At 38.8% G+C, this 26068-nt stretch overlaps 2 protein-coding genes across 3 annotated transcripts in view; one reads left to right on the plus strand and one right to left on the minus strand.

Moving 5' to 3' along the window:
• LOC107286836 (uncharacterized protein C6orf201 homolog) overlaps positions 1-4689 on the plus strand; it is a 9286-nt gene extending 4597 nt beyond the window's left edge. The window contains exons 3-4 of the mRNA XM_015815304.1: positions 3558-3803; positions 4629-4689. Of these exons, the coding sequence (XP_015670790.1) occupies positions 3558-3803; positions 4629-4683 (301 nt within the window). The 3' untranslated portion in view covers positions 4684-4689. The remainder of the gene's footprint in view (positions 1-3557; positions 3804-4628) is intronic.
• ECI2 (enoyl-CoA delta isomerase 2) lies at positions 757-25229 on the minus strand. Of its 2 annotated transcripts, XM_015815194.1 has the most exons (11): positions 25129-25229; positions 18870-19032; positions 18462-18560; positions 15242-15424; positions 11407-11476; positions 10163-10265; positions 9098-9218; positions 7823-7912; positions 7238-7381; positions 3909-4094; positions 757-951 (listed from the first exon to the last, which is right to left on the minus strand). In XM_015815194.1, exons 1-10 carry the CDS (start codon positions 25200-25202, stop codon positions 3939-3941), a joined length of 1203 nt encoding a protein of 400 aa, XP_015670680.1. In that variant the 5' UTR covers positions 25203-25229; the 3' UTR covers positions 757-951; positions 3909-3938. The 2 variants fall into 2 exon arrangements, with proteins under 2 accessions (XP_015670680.1, XP_015670603.1); XM_015815117.1 differs by lacking the exon at positions 757-951 and having other exon boundaries at positions 3902-4094.
• Between the last annotated feature and the right edge of the window lie 839 nt (positions 25230-26068).

The following is a 26068-nucleotide window of genomic DNA, read 5'->3' on the forward strand; positions in this document are numbered from 1 at the left end:
CTGCCCCCAGAGATCCGGGTGATTCCGGATCTCCCCTCCTTCCGCCGCGCCCTCAAGACTTGGTTGTTTCAGCGGGCAGGACTGGCCTAGGGGTATTTTAAATTGGTTTTAACTAAATTTTAGTAGAAGCGGCCTATTTAAATATTTATTTTTAATCATTTTCTTAAATTTTGTATTGTATTGTATTAGTTGTTTTTAATTGGCTGTAAGCCGCCCTGAGTCCTCCGGGAGAAGGGCGGGGTATAAATATAATAAAATTCAAATTCAAATTCAATTCTTCTTTCACTGTTTATCTGGGCTATTTTTTGTTTAACCAGGTGCTGGTTGTTAAGGACAATGTTATTTGACTTTTTTTTCTTGACTTTTGGTTTTTATCTTTTAAATGGTGCATACGAGGAATCTAGCTTTATTTGTCTGTTGATGGTTGATTTATCACAATACAAAACTCTGAAGAATTCCTAACATTTTTGGTTTTGAATGATATAGATGTTTCAGATTCTTCCTAGGTTCACAGAGTTAATGAGTACTATAGCGACTGATGATATCTTGAGCAGATATGCCTGTATTAACATCAAGGCCTAATCCAAGAAAGATGAAGAAATGGATAAAGCTAAAAAAAGAATTTCATTTCTTTGCAGGATGAATAGGTTGGGGAATTGGTATGATGACAACAGCAGTAGATATGGGGAATGGATAATATTTTGGATAACAACATCACTACGATATATACAAACAGGTCAAAAACAAGAATACTGTCACATACCATTGTTTATTTTAATGGGTCATTTTAGTAAAACAGAATTGTAGGTCAGAGCTTTGCAATTATGCTGGCTATTAAAAAATGAAGTTGTCCAATAGTCTTCCTCTTTCCCACAGAACCAGTCTGTCTTGGAATTTCAGTCTCAGCCCTCCAAGTCTTTTTTTGCAGCTCATAACAATACTTTGTAGGCACTGGGGGAAGAAAGGTTGAGCACTTCAGGAAGAAACACGCCTGGTAGTGGCCCCTTTAATATTTACCTTACTATTAACACGGTGGGTCTATCAGCAACAATATGGCCTGTTAGGTTGAGCTGCCTCTTGTTCCAAGCAGCACTATCTTCCAGAAACTTGACTTAAGGCATTGAAGTGAGTAAGGCAAACAATAACAGGATAAGTGAAATTTTCACCAGGAAAATACAACATGTAGAAAGAGTCCTTCCTTCCTTTTTTCTGCATGTGATCTCAGTCTCGATCATACATCCATACTTATTCTTAACCAATGACAACCTTGTTCGCGCCTTTTCTTCTCACATTATCTTCAGTTTTTACTGTTAAAGAAGCCACCATAGAAAAAACCTGGGAGATATGTTCTTGGCTCTGCAATAAAATCTGAATGGCATATGTGCCAGCTATAGGTTTTTTTTAAAAAAAACTGTATTCATATGACATACTAATATATCATAAAAACTGTGCAAAATACATCAGAGTATAATGAAGTTGTACAGGTAGTCTTCGAGTTACGAATGTAATGGTGGGCAAATGTGTGGTTCGTTAACCACACATGAGGTATCTTAGGGTGGGGAAGGTCATGGAGGGCCTAGTGATGGAACAGACCCCCAAGGCCTCCCCGGCCCACTAAGATACTTCATGCTTCCCCCTCCCCTCCTGCCACGCCAGACTCACTTATCTTGCAAAAATCCTCTCTGCTGTGGTTTCTTTCCCTTTGAGGGAGAGACAATGGCTTGGAAATGCTTTTCACGCTAACAATGGAAGCTCCTGGGTGCTGTAATATCATGCGAGTTCAAAAGAGATCACGGCACCAGAAACTTCCATTCTTGGGGGGGGAGGGCGGAGTGTTTGCTTGCCTATGGGGCAAAGCGTGGAATCTGAGTCAACCGGATGCAGGAACCAATACTGTCCATGGCCCGGGTGAGCTGTTCGCTCGTATGTGCTGGCCTTAGTTTGAGGGCAGGAATGAAGCCTTCTACTGAGCATGGAGGCATCGTGGGGCGAGTCCCTTTGCACCTGCCTCCAAGCTGCTGGTGGGGGCAACCACATGAGCGGCCATTATCTCCCCTCCCTCCCCACCCAGCCCGCCCTACTCCTTGCCTGACCAGCCGGTAGCACAATCCTGACTGCTTTCTCCTTGTCATCCTCCCAACTCAAGCGGTGGCAGCAGCTTCAGTTTCTCCATTCTGTCCGAAAGGAAGAAACCGGAGGCGCAGAGCAGGATTGCTCTCAAGAAGACATGGGTGCACTGCTCAGTCACATGCGCCGACTTATTGAGATAAATCCTGCTCTATACCTCCACTTTCTTCCACTTGGACAGAGTAGAGAAACCCAAGCCACTGGTGGTGGCAGTGGCAGCCACCTGAGTGGCCATCTCCCCTCCCCACCCAGCCTGCCCAACCTACTCTTTGCCTGACTGGCTGGTAGTATAACCCTGACCGCTCTTCTCCTTGCCGTCCTTCCAACTCAAGCAGCAGCAGCGGTTTGAGTTTCTCCACTCCGTCCAAAAGAAACTGGAGGCGCAGAGCAGGATTGCTCTCAAGGGGAAGTGGGTGCGCTGCTCACTCACGTCCGCTGGTCTTATTGAGAGCAATCCAGCTTTGTGCCTCTGCTTTCTTCCACTTGGACGGAGTTGAGAAACCCAAGCTGCTGCCGCTGAAAGTTTTTATCTGAACGGAGACCTGACAGAGATTGGAAGCTCTGTGTGACTGCCAAGGGGGTGCTTCAGAAACAGAGAGGAACGCTCTGTTTCTGAAGCGCCCCATTGGCAGTCACACGGAGCTTCCAATCTTTGTCAGGTCTCCATTCGGATAAAAAGTGTTTCAGCGTCTATGGGGCTATTCAAAATGCAGGGATCTGCTGCGTTTCCAAGGGTTCCCTAGGCACTCAAACACCTTTTGTCCAAAAGGAGATCTTGGGGAGATGGGGAGCTCAGTTTGTGAGTAAATGCAATGCTTGAAAACGCAGCAAATCGCTGCTTTTTCAAGCATTCAATTTGTACACAGATGGAGCTCCCCATCTCCTCAAGGTCTCCGTTCAGATAAAAAGTGTTCCGGTGGTGGAGGAAAGGAGTTTGGGGGGGGCAGTAGCACAGAGTTTACGCCGAAAATGAGAGTTTCTGTGGTCCATGATCTTGCAAGAGTTCAGGCTCCTATTCTCTCCAAAAGAGGATGGGTGCCTGAAGTCGTGCAACATTATGGCATCCAGGAGCTTCCGTTGACTCTCTTCTCCCTCAAAGGCAGAAATCGCGGCAGAGAGGAGAGGGGGAAGCAGTTGTGGGGAGCGGGGGGGGGGAATAGGGTGAATGTTGCAAAGCCTCTACAGTCATTTGTAAGGGCGAACAATTGCCGTGGTGCTGCAACGTTTGTAATTTTGGGATTTTCTCATAAACACTAGGAGGCGCTTATCGCGTAACTTCAAACGAGCGTTAAGTGAATGCTCGTAACTCGGGGATTATCTGTAAAGTATTAATCCTTATTGCATGCATTTGAAAAACAGATATTTGATAATCTTTTTCTAATACAGAGAGTGCCATTATTTTGTTTTTTGTTTTCCTTTCTCCACAATAGATGGATACCAAAGACCATGACATTTCAATATGATCATCAATCAGCTGTTCAAGAGCTTGCAAATTTTGGTGACATTGAATCCCTTATCCCTTGTGGAAGACAAACAGTCATTGTCACATTCAAAGAAATTCACTCTGCGTGCAAAGCAGTGAGTGCTTTCCCGCCTAATGGCCCAAACAGGCATCTCCAGTGCATTTGGCATCATAAATTCATGTCAAAATACAAAATTCTAAAAGAGAAAAAAAGGTAAGCTCTAGCCAGAATGAAGGGACCATCTGGATATATATATATATATATCCAAGGTATTCATTTAATGACAATTTTTGTAGTAAAGGAACAGAAACAACTTACAGCAATTTATTTTGCATGATTGGGTAGGGACTAGAGGTTTGATTTCTTCTGCATGAAGCTCATTACAGCATTCATGCATTCTTCAGATAGCCATCTTTCGATGAGACATTCACATTCTTGAGAATTAACTTCGTAGAGCTTCTCTTTTTCCACGTTTCGCATTAGCTGCTTGGAGACTGTCAAAGTCTGAAGAGGTAAAGAAATAAACAACATCTGGTTAACATGGACCACAGCAAGCCCATTTGCTAACCCAGGATCAAGGAGAGGATTTAAGTAGAGAGCTAGAGCACAAAGTCAGGGCCTGCTCAACCATTTTCCCTTCAGCTGATTTCCAAACCCCAAAAAATCCCAAGTGATGGATGTAGGGAATAATTAGGTACTTATTTCCCAAATTTCTATGCTACATAGCTTTCTAGGGCAGTGTTTTTCAACCTTGACAATTTTAAGGCATGTGGACTTCAACTCCCAGAATTCCACAGCCAGCAATGCTGGCTGTGGAATTCTGGGAGTTGAAGTCCACATGCCTTAAAATTGTCAAGGTTGAGAAACACTGTTCTAGGGCAAGAATAGGGTTGGATCACAAATTTACTTAAAATTACATGCATTATACATTAACAATGACAAACCTGGTTATTGTTTCATAAATGAAGCAGATTACATGATAGATTTTATCTTTATGTTATTGAAGAAATTATAGTGGAAATTTCTTTCTGTTTATAGATGGTCAACAGCTGTGCCTCTACACACCACAAGTGAAAAGCAAGAAGGTAATTAGGACAAATAAAATTGGTCATTCCATATCTTTCTGCCTCTAATACTCATTTCTCTCAGTATATGTTAAAATCATCCACAATACAAAAAAACCCCTCAATTTGAATTAGTTTATTACATTTGTTTAGTGTCAAAAACTGCTGTAAAAGCCTTTTTTTAATGAGATATGTATTCTTTTAACATAAAGAGTCTTTCATATAAAGAGTCAGGCAGCTATAACTATGGTTTAAATGCAACAGATTTCTCATGGCAATTCTCTTTGCCTCCACATACATGCAGTCTTTCTCTATAAATACTTTGAAATAAGTTATAATTGGTTCTAAGAGATTTAAAACCAGATAGGGCTGTATAGAACTGTAGCATGGATATAATTCATGGTTTGTTTCAAGGGTAAGATACACAGGCCATGATTATGTCTGAAAAAAATGTTAACAGACACAGATGCTTGTTAAATGGATAGTTTCAAGCTGTCACTATTATCTACCTTATAGAGTTCCACAACAGAGAGAACACAATATAGCGTAAGTAAAATAATTTCTGACTGGGAAAGGATACAAATTCAGATATTTATCCACAAGTAGGATTTGCAACAAAATAAATGGGCAATATTTTTGTTATATTTATTATATTTCTTTCCTATTTTGTTGTTGGACCTCCACAACTTTTTCAATATTCTGTGGGTACCAAGCTAGTTCAGATTCAATGAGATGATTATGGAAGTACCCTTACATTCCTCCCCCCCCTTTTTCTAGTTTATTTGTTATCTTGCAACTTTCTTCTGGGCTTCCTTATACTTTCCCCTCCTGTGAATGGATGATGGCATTAGGAATGTACGAAATATTCCAGTCTTACAACATTCTAAAGAAAACACACATAGCTCCAAGAACAAAACGTTTGTTTCAAGTGGTGTCATTTCAAGTATACAATTTGTTCTGAAGTTCTTACAGGTAGTCCTTGACTTACAACTGTAATTAAGTCTGGAATTGCAGCCATAGATCATTGCGGTTGTAAATGGAGGTATCACATGACCAGATTTGAAATTACAACTGTTTTTTTACAATCGTCATTAAATGGAGGCCACAGTTGTTAAACAAATCTATTCCCCCCAATGGGCATCTTATGCCAGAAAACAAAAGTAAAAGCCGGAAATCAGCAAAAAAATATTGCAAATTATGATCATATGATTGTGGGCCACTGCAAATGGTCATAAAAGTGAGCCAATTGTCAAGTGCCTAAAATGCAGTCTTGACCATAGGAAGTTTGTGACCCTCTCAGCTACAAAAACAGGTCATAGGTAGTTCTGGAAAAGTTTGTTGTAACTAAACATTTTTTAAGTGACTAGCTGTGAGTTGATGATTACCTGTAATTTGTCCTTTTGTGATTAGGGGCTTTTACTCTTTCCAGTTCAGCCAGTACTGCAACAGGAACCTGTCTTGTTCCTGCTGCTTCTGGTTTACCTTGGTTGGAATAATATGGGATTGGAATATTAAGAGAAAAATAGAAGTTTAGCACAAAAAAGTTTGCTTACAGCTCCATCCTTGCTTGTATGCCTGGTTAAGTTATGGCTGTTGATATTTTATAAGCTGTTTACCGACCTCGGTAGAATGGAAGGCTGAGTCAATCTTGAGCCCCGTCAGGATCGAACTTCAGGTTGTGGACAGAATTTGCCTGCAATACTGCATTTAACCACTGCGCCATCAGGGCTCTTACTCATAAGGTTGCATAGACCAGGGCTTTTCAACCAGTGGTACGGGTATCACCTGTGGCACATTGGCACCTGGCAGGTGGTACGTGACCATCCTAGAAAAGTGGTAGCGGGGGAGGGGAATGAGCTGAACCGGTGGCAGCACTGCACAAGCCTGAGTGAGAGATGGCTGGAGCTGCAGGGCTGCCAGGGCTCAGCGGAAGCGCCAGGATCAGCACTTCTTCAGGGCTGTCAGAGCTCAGTGGAAGTGCCAGGATCAGCAGCAGGCTCCAGCTGGAGCTCGGTACTGATCCTGGCACTTCTGCTGAGCCCAGAAGAAGCGTCAATCAACTGGAATGTTGCAGCATCTCCAGAATCTTGTGATTTACATTCAGATGTTTGGCAACTGATTCATATTTATGACGGTCACAGTGTCCCAGGGTCATGTGAAGCAACCAAAACCTGCTGCAACCACCCAGCAGACGAGGGGAATAAAAACCAAACACCCCCCACCTGACCCCCGCTGCCAATCCTCAACAGAAATTCTCACAATAATGAAAACCTCAGAGAGGAGGAAGAGCACGGCCGGGTGGGCAAGCAGGTGTCTTGCTCGGTTGTGGCTTGGAGGGCACTTTTTTCAGTGCCACTGTAACTTCAAACAATCACTAAGCGAACTGTTGTAAGTCGAGGACTACCTGTACTTTATCACTTTTTTCCTTTTGGGGGGGGGTCAAGTTTTTGACACCTTGCTAGGCGACTGGTGGTACTCGGATGTTGCCATATCCTAAAAGTGGTACAATGGATGAAAAAATTGAAAAGCCCTGGCATAGACATAAAGACTAATAAAATACTGATTGGTTGCTTTTTGACTAACCTTTTTGGGAAGATTGACATAAGCCTTCAGTCTTGCCCACACTTCTTTTTGGAATGTGCTGTCAGGAAAAACCTCAGTCACAAGCCCCTGCGAACAGGCTTCTGCAGCAGTTAGCTTCTTGTTGAAAAGCAGCATTTCAGTGGCCTGATTAAATGAGAAAAGAAACTGCTCATTCTGACTTTCCACTAATTCTAGTGCATTTGTTATATGTAACAAATAGAAGAACCCTTCAGTATATCATTCATCAACTATCTTAAGGTTCAGTCACTGGCATATACCCACGACTTTGATAGGCAGAGCAGGGGTCGGCCATTTGGACATGACTGATCAATATGTGATTGTTATGTGTCAAGGCAGTTCCCCATGATATTATTACAGCTTTAGTATATTTTGGTCAGCTAACTGCTCTCAATATTAAAAAATATTATTAAAATACAGTCCTGATCATGCCCCATATGCACATAAGTGCCCATCATTACATAAACTCACCCTGTTCTTCATTTTTAACAAATATTCCTTCTTGAACAACATCTAAGAGAAATTTTCTCCAAATCAACCATCAAGCAGATAAAATGTACACGTTACCTTTGTTAACCCCATTATTTTGGGAAATGTGTATGAAGAACATCCTTCTGGACTTTGACCCAGGTTGCTAAAAGGGGTAAGAAATGTAGCCTGTGGGGGAAACAAATATTGTCATCATAGAGACTTTATTTTTCCTTAGAAGAAAGAATATAGCCATGTCATCTTCAAATGATATGATAAATATTCTTGTAACACTTAGCTCTAACTGTGAACTTCTCTGATCCAATTACAGTACAATAGCTATCTACAACAAGAGTAACTTTAATATGCACTGGATATTCCTGTAGTTACAGGTTTTGTGTACAAGTGGCAAGACTCTTATGCCGAGATGTGTAAGATTCAATGATTCAGGGATGGACTATTATATGTCAAATCTTCTTTGAGCCATGCTATTCCAAATGGAAACTGGCAGTTTCCCTAAATCTGGTTTAAAGTGTCCCTTGAAGTAAAAACTCTACTCAAATAAAGTAATATTATGTTATTTAAACCAGAATTATCCACAATATTGATGTTATATAACACTGCTTAAATGAAAAAGGAATAGTGGGATGGTCATTACGTCTCTGTTATTATTTGATGGTGACACTCCCTTGTGTTACAGGATGAGGTGCACGTATGAAAACTGGAATTTTCTTCGTATGAGTGTACTTCTTCCAAGTTAAAGACTCTTCTTTCCAAGAAACCAGATGGTGGAGGCAAGGAAATTGCCATGTAGGCAGGGAGAAAAAAAACCCATCCCTCTGGCAGTGTAAGAAATGAGGTATATAAGACAAGGAGTAAGAAACCAAAAACAGTGTTGCATGAAGATGGGGGGAGGGAAGATCTTTCAAGTTCTGCCAGAGATGCTGCCAATGAGAGAGGTAACTGGATGAGTAGGAAGCTTAGACAACTTATCAACAGGAAGGATTAGGGGATCTCTGCAACAGACAAAGGAGAAAAACTAAAACAGTACTGAAAAGGCACTCTTGGACTAAGTAATAATACAATCCAAGACCAGGAGGTTCAGATGCAGGAGTTTTCTTTTTTAATTCCATACCTATATGTCTATATCCCTGCATTCCAGTATGACAATTTTCAGTAATATATATATATATAATTCAATCTTATGGGGAAAAAAAATCCAGTTCTCATATATAGCATCTCACTACGCCATACCTTTATTCTCCAAGTAGGAAAAAAGGAACTTTGTATCCTGAACAAATAAACGCTATTCCAACAAATGTCTAAGTCCACAATGATCTAATGTTAGGGACAGGATTCAGAGTGAAAACTTACCCGGTCAGTAGCATATACAATGTCAAACAGCCCCAGCAGAGTTACAGAGATCCCAACAGCTGGCCCATTTACCACAGCAATTAATGGCTTTGGAAAATCAATAAAATGTTCAACAAACTTTCTGCAAATAGAAAGGAACGGGAAACAATTTCCAAACAAGATAATATTTTGGAATGTCATAATACGTGACCAATTTTTCTGCAGAAAAAAAAACCCCTAACAATTTATTGGATTAAATTGTTCTGTGAGGTGTAAAGTGCCTTTGGTTTTACTACTATATCATTCTATTACGAAATGGGTGAAAAGTGCGTCAGAAGATTTTGTTTAAGAAAAGTCTTGGTAATAATTAACTTATTTCTAGATCGAGATGTACAAAGTATTTGACAGATACGGTAATTCTGTGCTATGCACACAGAAAAGAACTAAGATGTCCATTTTGAATAATGGAAACTGGCTTCCTTATAATCTATTATTTACTTAATTGTTTGTATCTCATTTTGGCAGGTATTTAAGAGATAATTTGAGATAACACCTTTTCTTCCAAACTGTAAAATATTTCTTAATTATTATTTATTGTTTGCCACCCATCTTGCCTCAAGGCAACTTACAACAACAAAAGCAATAAAACCATACACACACATATATCTAATACAAGAAAAATAAAAGTAACGACTAAAAGATAGTGAGGGAGAGAACAGGATGTAATTGACAACAGAAAAAACAGGAAAAAAAATACAAGACAGGTATTTATTGAGACAGAGGCTTCTGATAAAAACTAAACAGAAGAGGACGCTCTTTCCAGTTCTGATCCCCATGCTACACTCCGTGCAATGATTTTCTACATTAACTTTACATGCTGCAGGCATACAATTTTTATACTATTCAAGTATATACAAATGTGATTAAAACACTAATTTCTGATACACGGAAGTTATCTATAGTTACTAGTCTTATGCATATTTATCTATTGAGGAGGAAGCAATTGAACTTGATAGGTCTTTTTCCTCCTTATCATCCACTGTATATATTCATTATACATTTTAACAAAATGAAACCAAATCATACTTGAGCATTGCTCCACTATTCTTTGCAGACTCTTCCAGTCCAGCAGGTGAAATCTGGGAAAAGTTGTTCAGGTCATTTCCACTACAGTAATAGTCCCCATTACCTATGTAGAAGCAAATTTTAAAAAAGAATGAAATTAATATACGTAGTCCTCACTTAATGACCACAATGTGGACCAGCAGCTCTATTGGGACCGTACCCAACTCATGTTAGTTCTTCTGTGGTCATTATGCAAATCACCCATGGTCATTAAACATGAAGTCATATGACCACAACTTGAGGCATACAGATAGTCCTTAACTGACAAACAAAATTGAGCCCAAACTATCCGTTGCAATAGCTATAAATTCTAGGAATGCTCATAAATCTGCCTTTTCAGTATCTTTGTAAATTCAAACAGTTGCCGAATGAAGAAGTTACTAACAGAGGACTGCCTGTGTTTGTATTACATTCAAAAAGGGCACTCTAGGCAGAACTAATCAATTTATTTTGAACAGGGTTCAGGATTAATTGAAGATTATCACACCCCACTGAAATCAATGGATTATTAACTTTACTTATTTATTTTTAATCCCACCTTTATTACTTTATAAATAACTCAGTGTGACAAACATATATGATGCCCCTTCCTTGTCCTATTTTCCCCACAACCCTATGAAGGGTGTTGGCCGAGAGAGTGTCTGGCCCAGAGTCACTCAGCTGGCTTTCATGCTTAGCTCTTTCCAGAAATCAGTAGCTAAATGGGGGCAATAATTTTGGCAGCAGTATGAAGCACTATCCCAGTAATATCCCTGTCATCCATCCATCCATCCATCCGTTTCAGCTTTCATCAACCTTGCCAAGCAGTCAGATTGGTTGTCCATCATCCACGTGCATCATTGATTCCTGATGTTTGTTTCAATGGTACAGTCAGTTTTTGTATATTCTCAAACCAACCGATTAGCTCTTCCTACTTACTTGCTTTCACTCTTCTGATAGTTGTTATCACTGAAATATCCCTAACTCCTCATGATTTTGCCTATTTCTTATTGCCTTTTCTCCTAGGATTCTCTTTAATTTTTCAGCATGCTGTCCTTCTGAAACCATTTTTAAACCTATGAAAATCCAACTATCCAACACCTTCACTTCTTTACTGTCAACTGTAAATCCACTATGCATACAGGCTGACACAATCTTGTGTGTTGTTGTTTTCCTAATATTTAACATTAGCACAGATTTTCACTTTCATGGTAAAAGCTAATTACCTGTAAGAACTGTTAGAACAGAATCATCATTTGCGGCTTCCTCAAGCGCTTGCATAATTTCATTGTACATCTGCAGAAGAGAATTAACAAACGAACATAAATTCCCATTCTATAATTCAGAAAGTTAGAGGAAAAATGTTGGTAGCTACAACTACTGAATCCCCAGATCATCAATATCATCCAAAGACTCAAAAGAACAAAATCTTTTTTTTTTAGATCTACTGTAGACACAGAATGTTTCCAACCAATACAATTGAGAATAATGAACCATACAGAATATCAAATTGTGCTTTCTTTGTGTTCCAGAATACATAACTTTTTTCTTATATGACAGAAATGGAAAGGTAAAACATGACCTTTGCAATGGATACATCCTGTCTTTTGACTATAACATGATGCAAGCTTCTGGTATGTAGATGACCACAGAGTCGAATTCTATCAGTCAGACATTTGTACAAAGGCAATAAAATATAAAGCACAACATTAATATTCAGTAAAGAAGTACAATATTATCAGCTTTCGAAAAGCTCCCTTTTCTTGTAATTTATTTCTGCTATTAAAAAAAAGGCACCACATATCAATTAATCAATTTCCCATTTAAGATAAAGGGAACAGACATTTTTTTTATTTCACCGGGTTAAGGTTAAGGTCTAATTAACTGTAAAGCTGGATGAATACTAAATGATTACATAAATTCTCAATTCTACTGCATATTGAACATCATAGAATTATAAACTATCTGAACTGGTTAGAGATATTACAAATCATCCAGTCAATCTTTTACTACCTAAAGGTTTTTATACATAAAAAGAAAACTAAATATTATTTCATTATTTATTTATCATCTTGCTATCACAAGTGACTATGGGTGGCTTATAATGCAATAAAATAAGAATATAAAACACAATTATAAATATAGGTAGTCCTTGACTTTCAACCACAGTTGAGCCCAAAATTTATGTTGCTAAGTGAGGTGTTTGTTAAGCGAGTTTTGGCCCATTTTAAGACCTTTCTTGTCCCAGTTGTTAAGTGAATCACTGCAGCTATTGATTAGTAACTTATAGCTGTTAATTAGTAATCCTTTTCATACCAAGATGTAATATTCTGATTACAAATCCTAGCTATCTAGTTATAAAAATGTTTCTATTTCTAACAATCTATTCTTAACCATATTCAAACCTCTAATCAATAATATAGCATCCCCTCTATTAGATCAAAGCTTCTGTTTCTTTCAATCTTACTCTAGCTTTCTTTCTTTGCCAACTAACTTTCCAAGTCAGTACATTTGGATCATCAAATAATTCTTCCTCTATTTTTATATATATTATTTGGAACAAGAGAGACAATTTGGTTAAAATGTTTTTGGAAGAACTAGCCCGTTGATATTCATTAAACCGCCTCCCTCCTTCTCTGCTACCTCACAGTTCTAATAACAACTTTATCTTCTATTCCATCAGCTCTCCTTCCTTGTCATCCAATATGTTCTGAAACCTTGGTTTATAAAATGTCTTTTCCATTTCCAATATTATCGTTATATCTTCTGAGTTTTCATTTATCTGAATCTGGTCATCTGTTTCCTCCTTTGGCTCATCAGTATTTGTGTCAGCATTCTCTAGTTTTCCTTCTATTTTCTGGGTTGCTGGTTCCTTCTCTGTAGTTGTCTTCTGAGTTTGTAGATTTGAATTAGAAAATTGTTATTTTATCCCATTTGTGTTATTAGTAACCTGCTCACAAGCTAGAATAATTGTTTTTTGTCTTAACTTCAGCATGGAGAGAATTTCTTTCTGTGTTTCATCAGTATTTTCTTGATGATATGGCAAGTTAAGGCTGCTAAGAACAGATGTTAAAGATGATGTTTTACTATTTAATGCTGAGTGTGAAACATCCATTTTATTTTATTTTATTTTTATAAGTAGCCTTTATAGATTTATCCAACTGACTGTCCGTTTCCTGAATCTCCCCTAAGCAGATATAAGTAAAGTTCAAATTTTTCTGTCCAATAAAAATATATCCTTTCTGTCCAGGGAGAGAGAAGAATCTTTGAGGGTTGTTTAACAATCAAGATTTATAATCCAAAGTGTTCCAAAAAAAAAAAAATCCACAATGCAGTTTTGAAAGTCAGTATTTATGTTCAAAATTCAGACAGGCCAATCAGACCAGTCTGTCTGAAAAACTTCCTCTGTGTGTGTGTGTGTGTGTGTGTGTGTGTGTGTGTGTAATTGATTAATTAAGGCATAAAACAAAAAGTACTATTTCCCCAAACTTTCCCCGGACATATATTTTCTTCTTTCTCCAGTTACTGACACATGTTCTCTTTTTTTCGAAGTCATTCAAGCCCTACTATAATCCAGCTGTCATTACCAAGGCATAATAATATGCTACCAAAATAACTGCTTGTTGCTTCCTTATTTACTTTTGTTTCTTTTTCTGTTGTCCTTTGTTGAATTTCAAATATAACATTTGTCTTAAATCCTGTAAATCATCATGTTAGCATTTAATATGGAGGAGTTTGGGGATATGCAGCAATGGAGGAGACAATGCTGAGAGCATTGCTGGAGGTCCCTGGTCAGACCGGTTTCGGATCTAACCAGATACGAGGTAATTAGATGGCAGTGCTGACTCACTACCTGGAGGTTGTCAAGGGAGAAAATCTTGAATCTTCAAGACAGAGTGGCTTTGGTTTTGTGCGCATAATGAGCCCAGGAAAGGTCTATCTTTAACTTTGAGTAAAGTTGTACTCCTCCTCTTTGATGTGGTTCCTAATTTGGGAATTCTCCAGAACTCAACTTCTACTTGAAGAGCAGGTGGCAGCTGTGACTAAGAGAACCTCTGCATAGTTATAGCTTGTGTGCTACTGGAGATTCTTCCTGGAGCCAGGAGGTCCTTATCAAAGCCACTGATGCCATAGTCACTTTCTCTTTGGAATACTTTTCCTAAATTTCATTCCCTTGGGAGTGATGGATCCCCATATTTTGTAAGTTATCCCATTTGCAGTATCTTGGTTGAAAATTTTTTACCCTATGATACACCCAGTTAAGGGGTACAGATAAAAGAGTTTAGTAGAATGTAAATATTATTAGCTGCCTAGAACTTACAAGAATGGGCATCATAAGCAAAAGAAAATCAAACAAACACAATTGTTTTGAGCATTTGGAGTTCTAAGAACATTTGGGTGGTTGTATTAAATGGCTGCTGAGATAATATTCGTCATTTATAGGTTACTGATTATATCAATCAATGATTTCAAATAACCAACCCACGAGAACACTGCTTGCTGCTCCAATTAGTTTCTGTAACCTGTAAGACATTGTCTAATGACCAATGCAAATCTTTTTTCTTTTTATGGATAGATAGATACACTTCCAAACAAAGGCACTATTTGTTTTGTTTTGTTTTGTTTTCTTAAAAAGCTTATGGAATTATTTGTATCTCCAGACCTCTTTGTGTTTGGCAGTTTTCCATTGTTAAAATTCCAATAATTGTTTAAATATGAAAAAGGGGACAAATAGTTATCGTAATGGATGCACGTAGCATTCCCGGTGAAATTTTGTAGATCCCAGATTAATACAAAGCAACATACCTGATTCAGGAGGAAAAAAGAACCGAAACAGATGAAGAAAAGAGAAGACTGAGAAAGAATCCTAACAGAGTGCTGGGGCAACTTTCCCTCAGATGTCTGGGGTGACTAGTAAACCTACACAGATAGCATTTTGTGAAATTATTTAAATCATTTAAAATTCATATTTTAAATGATCCCTAGATGTTCTTTTTTTAAAAAATTGCTCCCCTTCTCTGTTTTTATTTGCTCCCAAACTACAAAATCTACAAGCTTTACCTTGACATTGATAGCATTTTTCTTCTTTGGCCGGTTTAATATGATCTTTGTGATGTTGTCTTTAGTAGTAACCTCAAGTGTTTCATAGATGGATTTGCTACCAGGGGGAATTTCACTAACTGGAGAAGGTTCTGCAGGAACCAAACTCGATACAAGTTCAATGTAGCTCTGCCTGGCACTGTCCTGTAATGAGAAGTCAGTAGTTAAAATAGAATATATAAATATTCATTGTGACGCATCCGGCTCGCGGGCCGGCAGTTTGACACCCCTGATATAAATGATATCAAGATAGAAAATGTAAACCCATTCCTTGGCGTTGCTATTAATTGATTAATCATCACGACTGCTGTTTATACTTATTTATTTTATAGAGGCTTTTATTCTTTTTTGTGTTTTTTAAATTGTTTAAACTGTTTTATAATTTTAGAATTGTAAGCCGCCAGAGTCCCTTGGTTGAGTGGGGCAGCTATAGAGGTTGAATAAATAAAATGAATAAAAATAAACAAAGTGAAGGATTCAAAATGAGAAATGCCACATTTTATCTTCAACCTTTTAAATGTCAAAAAAGTACAAATCTACTTGCTATGTTTTTAATTTTTTTATTAATTTGTATCTTTGGAAAATTCTTTGTTGGTATATGTTGAATGCTATTATTTCTATGGCTTTTTCAGAATTAGAATACAAATACTTTAAATTATTTTAAAATACATGCAATGTTGTTATTAAAAATACAATTTGCACTGCAGATCATAACAAAACAATTAAAACAGGTATTTGACACGGTATAGCAAAATTGAGCATTTTAACATCCTATTAATTTCAGTGGCAAATTTCAACATTTCTTCTTCTCTACAATATTATGAATTCCTAGCAGTTGTGAAGCTACTAAATGGAATTATTTACTCTCAGTATGTGCCGGGGAATTGATTTTTTAATTTATTATTTATTACATTTTGAATTTGACTTTGAACTGAGTACTTTTTTTATTAATAATTCTGCACAGTGGTTTACATTCCTGAAAAAAGTGCATATTACCAATAGATGCTGCAATGGAAATTGGGGGGGGGACGCTATTCTGATCGCATATGGAGACATCAAATTCTCTCTCTGCCTGTTTGCAGCATAATTATACTACAGTCCCAGGATACTTCAAAGTATTATGTGCTAGTATTTAAGACAGCAGAAAAATATGCTGGCATAAAAATTGCTGCCTTGTTTTTCATTATTTACCTGATTTTTATCCTGACTTTATTACTTTATAAATAATTCAAAGCAGTGCAAATACCTAATATTCCCTTCCTCCTCCTATTTTCCCCACAACAACCCTGTGAGGTAAGTTGGGTTGAGAGAGAGAGTGACTGGCTCAAAATCACCCAGCTAGCTTTCACACCCAAGATGGGACTAGAACTCATGGTCTCCTGGTTTCTAGGCCAGCATCTTCACCTACTGTATTTTTATCACATCAACGACTACTCAACTGTTGCTGTCCTTATATTTTTAATATAGGAAAAGTTAAATTGGTGGATTCCTCTTATTTTGTTATTTCTGCCATCAAATGTAATTTATAATACAAAAACAATCAACAAATGTTCCTGAAGCAGAACACTCGCAACTTATAAGTGGACTGCTCTAATGTGCTCTACATTGAATTCCCCTTGAAGACCACTTGGAAATTACAGAAAAACTGCACACTGTCTTTTGATGTGCAATACAGAATCCTTCATCAAGAAACACTCTAGATCAGGGGTCTGCAACCTTAAACATTCAAAGAGCCACTTGGACCCATTTCCCAGAGAAAAGAAAACACTGGGAGCAGCAAAACTTGCATGCACATGCGCGCATGGGGGGGGGGAGCTTGATTGAAGAGTTTAATTAAAAAGAAATAGAGGCTACTGTGCATGAGTTCTTTCTCTCTCTCTTTCCTCTCCTTCTCTCTCTCTCTTTCTCTCCCTCTCTCTTTCTCTCTTTCCTCTCCCTCTTTCTCCTTCCTCTCTTTCTCTTTTCTTTCTCCCTCTTTCTCTCTCTTTCCTCTCCCTCTCCCTTTCTCTTTCCTCTCTTTTTCTTTCCTCTCCCTCTTTCTCTCTCTCGCTCTTTCCTCTCCCTCTCTCCCTCTTTCTCTCTTTCCTCTCCCCCCTCTTTCTCTTTCACTCTCTCCCTCCCTCTCTTTCTCTCTCTCTCTTTCTCTCTCCTCTCTCTCTTTCTCTTTCTCTTCCTCTCTCTCTTTCTCTCCCCCCCCTCGCTCTTTCTGATCTGCTCACCTGGCAAGCTGGCTTCAAGCTGTTCTCCAACAAGCTGACACACATTCTTATTGGGCTGGCTCTCTTCTGCCCTCCCTGCTTCCTGCAGAGACGCAGCCAAGGCAGGAGCACCGCTCAATAAGCTTGTCAGCTCGTCGGAGAACATGGTGAGGCCACTCTCTTTTTTATACAGAGAGAGAGAGAGAGAGAGAGAGAGAGAGAGAGAGAGAGAGAGAGAGAGAGAGAGAGGCGCAAGTGCCTCTATCTGTCTCTCTCTCTCTCTCTCTGCAAATGACAGAGGAGGCTGGGAGCTACAGGAGAAGGCTCAAAGAGCCGCATCCGGCTCCGGAGCTGCGGGTTGCCAACCCGTGCTCTAGATTAATTTTGTTTCTAATTTAACAGAATTAATTCACTTTAGATCAGTTATGAATCTTCGTTACTTATGAAAGATTTTATAATACAACCTTGAATAAAACAAGAAGTTCCTTTCCCCCTCCCCTCTGGTGGTGATCTTTTTATTAAAGGCGCCATAGAAATCAACGTTTTCCTTTTGCTTCCTGTAATTTTGCATTTTTTATAAGAACCAACAATGTGTGTTCCATGGACACCTTCATATAAAAATATATAACATAATGTAAATGGTATTTATAATATTTTCCAAGATTATTAAACAAAATATTTAAAATGGGATCTCTCCACAACTTTGGATATCAAGTAAAAAAAAACTTGTACCAGAGAAAGCTATTTTAAAATTTAAGACTAAAATCTTGAAGCCACATACATAATTCATCATTTGCATAATTAAGTAACTGATGTAGCAATATCATCTGCATCTATTTATACTATTTGCAATCATGCAGATTACATATCTCAAAGTATGTAACTTACATTATTATATTAATATGGATATAATGGATATTTGGTTTTAAAGGACTCCCTCCCACCCAAAGTGTTAAACCAAGGTTTTTGAGAAGTACGCTTACCTGTGTCATACTGCCAAGTGAGTTCCAAGCATCCCATTTGGCTTTGTTGACAAAATCCAACATACTTGGTTTGGGAATATTACATGGGCCCACAGTAGCCTGTGTTAAATCAAATCAAGTTTAAAATAGTTAGATAATGATCAAGTGAAACTAAAACTGCAACTAGACTGCAAAGTATAAATTAATCATTTATTTTTATTCAAACTATGTCTATTCTAAAACTAATATGAAACCTTCTGCTATATTTCAGGAGCAATTATCAAAAGTATAAAAATAGGTTTGTGTGTGTGTGAGTGAGAAAGAGAGAGAGAGAGGAGAGAGGAGAGAAGAGAGAGAGAGAGAGAGAGAGAAATATTCCAGAAGTATTTTTCAAAAATAAACATTTAAGAAGGTAAATGGTTGGAATACCTGTTTATACAATCCATAAAGCTTCAACTTAATGTCATCGCTTGGCTCATCTTGCAAAAGGTTCACCTGCTCTTTGGCTTTCTCAAAATCTTCCTGACTAAATTGCATGGTAGAATTAGTTGTATGTAATTGTAGCGCAGGAAAATGAACACCATGCACTTTACTGTGAAAAGAAAAAAAAGGGAGAAAAATAAGACAAATAATAAATAAAATAAAATAAAATAATAAAATAAAATAAAAAACTGAGATGAATTGTCACATGCTCAATATCATTCACAGTCCCAAAGATCAATTTACTACAAAGAAGAGCTAGTGCTGCTTGTAGCATAATTAAACTTTGATTAAGTTGGTTCTTATTCATTCTTCTGTTAAACTAAAGGTTTACTAAATGCTACTAAAAAAAAATGTGGACACTGTAAAGCAGTGGTTCTCAACCTTTTTAATGCCGTGACCCCAACCGGTCGTAAGTCGAGGACTACCCAACCGGTCGTAAGTCGAGGACTTTCCCTGCCCGGGAGCGCCGCACATGCGTGGTTCCGCCCCCTGCGCCGCCGAGGCGTAGCTGGCAAGCGGCAGTGACTGAGCAGGCCGACCACCAGCTGGCCCAGCTCAAGGGAGGTAAGGCACCCGCCGGAAAAGGGGAAAAAATGGCGGACAGCCTTGCTTGGCGACCCCCGTGAAATGGTCGATCGACCCCAAATGGGGTCGCGACCCATAGGTTGAGAACCGCTGCTGTAAAGGTTTAAAAATCAACCACAAATAGAACACAACTTAGTTGGCTTTAGAAAGCAAAGGACAAAACTATTTCTTCTACCTGATGTTACATATCTCTAGCTAGCTATTCACATACACATGCATACATGAACAGCGCTATATGTATATGCTCACATATAAATACTGTATATTACTTGAAGATGAGTTTCTTTCTCCAAATTGGAAAGGGGTTATTAGAGAGAGGCATTAAAAACTGTTTTTAATTTTCGGTGCATGAGGCCTCTAAAAATATGGCCGCAGAGCCATAGGATAACAGACTAAGGTGCTGGCAATGGCATCTGTCTGAGTCACTATAACATTCCCAGATCCCACACCCCACCCCTGGGCAAACAGTTTAGCCCAGGAACATCGAACTTAGAATAACTATGAGTGTTGTGTAATCACTAGTTATACAGAAGGCAGCAATGTTTGACTCTTTTCATACATTGGCAGGAAAGTCTCTAAGAGTCAAAAATAATGCAAGTACCGTATTATGGTTTGTCATTAAACAACCTTGTTTAATAATTTAATAAATAAAAAAGAAACATTAGTGCAAAACAATGTTTCATGAGAAACATCTGGGAAACAGAAGGATTTTGGCAGCTTAGATGGCAGTGTTTTCTCATTAATCAGAATACCAATATTTAATTATATTGCTTTACTAAGTTGTAATGTTTGTTTAAGCTCATATCTAGGATAACGTTCTAAGAAGCCATCCCAAAGTTGCCCCAGTCCTACTTCCTTTTTCTTTTCTCTCTTTTGTGAACAGAGATTTTACTTTTGTTCAATCCAAAGCACTTGTGAGTCGAGGACTACCTGTGTACAAACTACAACTACACAGTTGTATTTTGATTTTGCCCGTCAGTTTCCCTGGTGCTTACACATTCATGCATTATAAATTGGGTTGAAATTATTAAGGCAAAGCACAGAGTTGAGCCATGCCTCTAAATTAGCCTGTCTCAGGTCACCAGCGCTGAGGAATTGTTATTCTTGTAATACGTTTTTGTAATAGATATGTAGGATTTCTCTTCTTTGCTTTCATCCATAGTTGGTTACCTTTTCTCTTCACCTCATTTCCTTCTAGTTTTCTCTCCTTTCATTCCCAGAACTATCTCTACCCCAGACCCCATCTCCAAACCTCTCCCTCCTCTTTTCTTTTACTAATTTTGTTGGGTGACACAAATGAAAATGCAAAACTACAGTGTGACCTGCATCTTTCTTAGTGCTCAGGCATGTATAAATTGTTTAAATTGCACGAAACATACGGGGCAAAAGCTAACCGTTCAGAGGTTTCCACCAACAATCACTATGGAATATTTTATAAATATACAAGTGGACTTTGCCCAATGCTATACTGAATATGTTTTCTAAATGGACTGAAACATAGTCAGCAGGAAAGTTAATGTTACCACTAAGTATAGTTAATCTATTGAGATATTTGCTTTGTGTCTTTGGTATATCATTGTCTATAAATTCTATATAAAATTGCTAGAATAGGAGAAAGTAGTAAACCTGAAAAGGAAGTATTGAAAAGACACCAATATAAACAACAACTGTATTTATCATTTTTTTTAAAAAAGCCCTGGATTAGTTTAGATTTATGGAAACTATGCTTTAGATGTTTATTTTTGATCATTTTTAGATTCTTCTGGAGTTTTTAACTGTTGTGTTATATGTTGCAAAGGGTCACATGTTGTGAGATGGAAGGGAATAAATCAATCTTCCTACTTAAGTGGACAGGGACTGACATAAGCAATTTATTACTAAACTAACCTTTCACAAGTGAATGGTTCCCAATATACTATCAGAATTGCAAGAGGTGTAAAAGAAGAACTCTACTATTAAACAAAATGGCAGATTTCCATAGTTTACATGAATGAGTCTTCCTCCCATGGAAGTGAATGGCAGAATTTGAAAAAAAAATGCAAATCCTATTGTTACCATTGAGAATATCTTCAATTTATTCAGATCTAAGTCACTTCATCATTACCAATGTGCATGAAATTTCTAAGCAATTCTAAATCTTCCACCAGGTTGGAAACAGTGAAGACAGGAATTTAAAAGAGGGAGGGAGACATTTTCCTGATTGGGATCTTCAGCAAAACATGTTTTTCAGGAGTTATGCATTAGACTGTTTTTACAATACAAATTAAACTTTTCTTTTCCTTGATAACTGCTTCTTAGAGAATGTTAGTTTTACAAAGTAACTGCCAATGATGAATATGTAGCCTACCGAGATTAAAGCAATGACAATTCAAGCAGTTTTTACTTGCATGCATAACCCAACTGGCTGCAAGAGTGCATGAGTGGAACTGAGCAAATGTATGTCCACTTTCTAAATACCCCTCTGATGACAGCAGCTGCCTGCATAGTTGGGGGACTATTGGCTTGGCTTGTTGAGTCACTGTATACTGCTAGTGACAGAAGACCACAATTCCTCTGAGTGGGTCATCTGACCCCAGGGTTCTGCATCAACCCTGCTAGTTTTATTTGGAGGATTCTTATAAAACGTTAGGGCTGGTATCTTGGGGAGGAGCAGGCAAAGAGGGTGCAGGAAAAAGACACTGAAACTGGCTTCCAGCTTTGCCTTCTTAGAAAAATTAGAATCAGATAAACAAATACTCCACCATGCTCCCAGCCCTTGGGGCTCATCCTTTGGGATGCCAAGGAAGTAGTGCAGACTGTGGGCCGATGGTCACTATTTGTCACAACTTACTGGAAGATTTATTGAATACATTGGTACTGAGAGCTGCTCCAGAAGTAGGGGCACCTGGGCCTCTTCCACAGTCACTGGCACCTGCAATCCAGGTGGCTCCTCAGATTTCTTTGGCCTCTATTGGTTGCATGAGTGCTCCTATGATCCAGGGAGTTTTAGTATTGGAACCACCTCCACTACAACTACTATTACTTCTATCAATCTCCACTGCTTCTTCTACCTCTACTATTGTTACCCTGTCAATAGCACCTATGTCACCAAACTTTGATATGACTTTATGATAATCTCCCCATAAAGGAAGAAAAGACAGAAAGGAATTCTGGCATTACCAATTCTAATCCTCCTCAACTGCACTTTTATATTTGGCATGTGTGTGTGTGTGTGTGAGAGAGAGAGAGAGAGACACAGACAGACAGACAGACAGACAAGGGACCCAAAATCTTTCAGTGAGTAGAAACCACATCTGTAACTTTGAGCCAAGCTATATCATAAAATTGCACAGAAAATAATACTATTGAAGAAATTGGCTAAAATTGTTTGGACTTATACAATACTGAAGTTCCTCCTCTATTTTAACATGAACGTGATGAATTGTGATAAAGGGAACTTTGGTCACTTAAAACTTGGAAATTATAAATATTAAATGTTAAATTTAAATATTAATGGGAAACTAAAAATTGGGAAAAACTAATTAGGACATTGATTGTCTATAAAGACTGAATGTTAAAATAAGCAGGATACGTACTGTATAAGCTAAAATTATTGATAAATGTAAGAATGTTATTTTTATTTAATTGATATAATAAGAATTGTATTAGTTTAAACATGAGACAGTAAATACTAAGGGGAAAAGAGAGGAAATATTTAATGTGGTAGTTTGAGACTTATACCAAAGATACTTGTATGTCATTGAACTTTCGATTAACTCAGCCGCCACGTTGCTTTTTAAATACTTAAATGTAAAATTAGAAACATTTTTTTAAAAAAGATTTTTGTTTTGTCAAGCTGCAGCCAATTCAACTGAACTTTCTGGATGCAATATTTTTTTTCATATGCGAAATAAAACAGAAACCCAGTTTGTAGCCCTCAAATTCTGCTAACAGCTGTCTTGGCTGGACAGTATGAAAAGAACACATCATACTATATATGTTCACACCTTAATCACAGTGAATGTAAAATTATATATACCTAATGATTGCACAAGAACCAATTTACATCTAGTGCATAACTTGCACAAGAACTTACAGTATTACATGGCTGCATGGAAACTGGTTCAGAAATCTGTTCTGTGATTGTAATATATATGCTAACTGCAATCTGTATGTCAATACAGATTCTATGCAGATATGCATATTTGATATATTTAAATGATTGAGTGGACAACCCTACATATGGCTAGGTCAGTATACTCCACATTTATGAGACTTCAAGCACTTACAATTATACAGCCATGGCCAGTCCATAGTTCAGTAATAGTGTTGTAAACACTGCAAAATTGTCCCTGGAATATACACTATGCGTAGATGGAACAAAGATAAGTCCCTTATGCTTCATATTTAGTACAGTATGCCCACCAGCAACATACTGTAATTCTAACAGAATGGCCATCTAAAGTACACTGTGTTGAAGTGCATTTCTTTTTTTACTGTTTCACAGTAAGATGCATTTTATTTATCTGGCTGCATGCTGTCTATGAAAAGAGATCACTGTGTTTATTGATTCTAGTGTTATCTGTTTGCATGGTGTACCATGCAGAGACAATAAGGCACCTCATAATAAAGTGGACAAATATAGCTTTCACAACAGGTAGGACAATGGACTGAGAATCAGGCTCTGAGCAACTTAACTACTTAGGGGCACTGCTGAGATCAAATTTTCAAACATGTATGGTCAAATAAGTAATAGAGATAATTTTTGACCCCTGGATGTATTTGTAGGTTCATTGCAACACAGCAGCCAAAAACTGATGGGAGAAAAAGAGGACATTTTAAAGTAAAGAACGAACTATTCCTGCATCTTTCTATTGCCCCTATTGCTTCGACAGAGCTAAACTGGTCCAGGGTAACAATATCACCAAATGTTTCAGCGTGGTGAAATACTAAACTTGATTGAGTAGAGTCCAAAAGGATCTGGATTCTACAATTCCACACTCTAAAACACATATTTAGTACATATACACCGGAAAACTTTTTCCAGCAGGCAACCACATTTTAAACAATGAACATCTCAAAAGAATCTCACATTAAATCTTTGGAATACGCAGAAGCAGTGCAACTGTCACAGCGCTGTTTTTGCTTGCCTTATTGACCAATACAGATAAGTAACCTCTTACTCGCCCCTCTGAGTTACTTTTAAGCCAGCTCTTAAAAACACCCTTCTGGCATCCAGCAGAACTACTCCCCCTTTACTCCACGGTGTTATGGAAAATAAAAATGACAGCACCTGCAAAGGGAAACACTTATTTGCAGGCAGCGCTAAAATCCAATATCTTAAAACCAAGGAAGCTGGCGGCGATGACCACTGTGTAACCCAATATATTTGGAAAGCACCAATTCGGGGAAATCGGTTGGCATACAACGTACAGAATCATAACACGTAAAGAAGCAACGGCGCTTAGCCGGCTGGTGGGAACAGCGCTCCCTAGTTGCTCTCTTCCAAGGAAGAAAATAGAAATAAATACTCGGGCACGGCTTCTTCTGGGGGGGGGCAACTTATCCGCTGGAGACCCCCTTTCTCTCTCCTCCCGCTGCCCTTTAGGGAGCCCTCCAGCCCCCAGGAAGCCGCTCTCACCTGATCCCACAAAGCGGGCTGCAAAACCGCAGCGGTTTCGGCCTCCAGAACTTAAGGACGGCAGCTCGGAACATGCCCCTCGGAAAGTCACCCAAAGAGACCCCGCCTCCGACTCCCTCGGGCGAATAAGCCGAGCCGAAACTCGCGTAGTTAGAGAGCGGCCAAGCCCGCGACTGGGCGGCGTCGTCTCGTCGCTCCTCCCACTGCTTGAAGGGGCAAGAGAAGGGCAAGAGAAGGGGCGGGGCTTCCGGGGAGTACCATGGCGGGTCTCTCGGATTACGCGGGGCAATTGCGTGAGGCTGGGCGCGCCCGCTGGAGGGGAAACGGGGCAGAGCAGGAGGTGGAAACGGCGGCGGCGGCGGATCTAGGGAGTCGGGAAATAAGCAAATGTCTATGTCAGGGGTAGGCAACCTAGGCTCTTTTATGACTCATGGACTTCAACTCCCAGAATTCCTGAGCCAGCATAGCTGGCTCAGGAATTCTGGGAGTTGAAGTCCATGAGTCATAAAAGAGCCGAGGTTGCCTACCCCTGGTCTATGTAAACCTGGACGGATGACGTAGTTCGCTTCTTCCTAAAGGTTTTGTAGTTGTTTTGTCAGTTCGAATGTCCTGACTTCATCTACTGGTCCTGTTCACGCGTAACATTCGCCTGTCCGCTTGAGCGAAGCGCTCCAGAAATGTGGAGTCCTTGGTGCTCTCTGGAACTTGGTGGTTGTTGACACGTGTTTCATTCCCCAGTTGGATAAACGCCATCGGTTCTAGTTGGGTAATGAAACGTGTGAAACTAAACAATCAAGCTCAGAGAGCAGCAAGGACTGTGCTGTTCAGCCCTGAGTTACAGATTTCCCTTTCCGTGGACTCTTTAGAACAGTGGTTCTCAACCTTTTTAATGCCGCGACCCCCCAACCGGTCGTAAGTCGAGGACTAAACTGGTCATAAG

Source organism: Protobothrops mucrosquamatus, unplaced genomic scaffold (genome assembly GCF_001527695.2).
Source record: "Protobothrops mucrosquamatus isolate PMUCROS unplaced genomic scaffold, P.Mucros_1.0 scaffold_6, whole genome shotgun sequence".
Classification (NCBI taxonomy): Eukaryota; Metazoa; Chordata; class Lepidosauria; order Squamata; family Viperidae; genus Protobothrops; species Protobothrops mucrosquamatus.

Excerpts from the sequence above, each read along its gene's own strand:
- ECI2 (XM_015815194.1), bottom strand. The coding sequence starts at position 25,202 with ATGTTCCGAGCTGCCGTCCTTAAGTTCTGGAGGCCGAAACCGCTGCGG. Across the intron at positions 18,561-18,869 it reads TTTATGGATTGTATAAACAG|GCTACTGTGGGCCCATGTAA; the intron begins GTATTCCAACCA and ends GATTTAACACAG. Across the intron at positions 9,219-10,162 it reads AATAGTGGAGCAATGCTCAA|AAAGTTTGTTGAACATTTTA; the intron begins GTATGATTTGGT and ends TTCTATTTGCAG.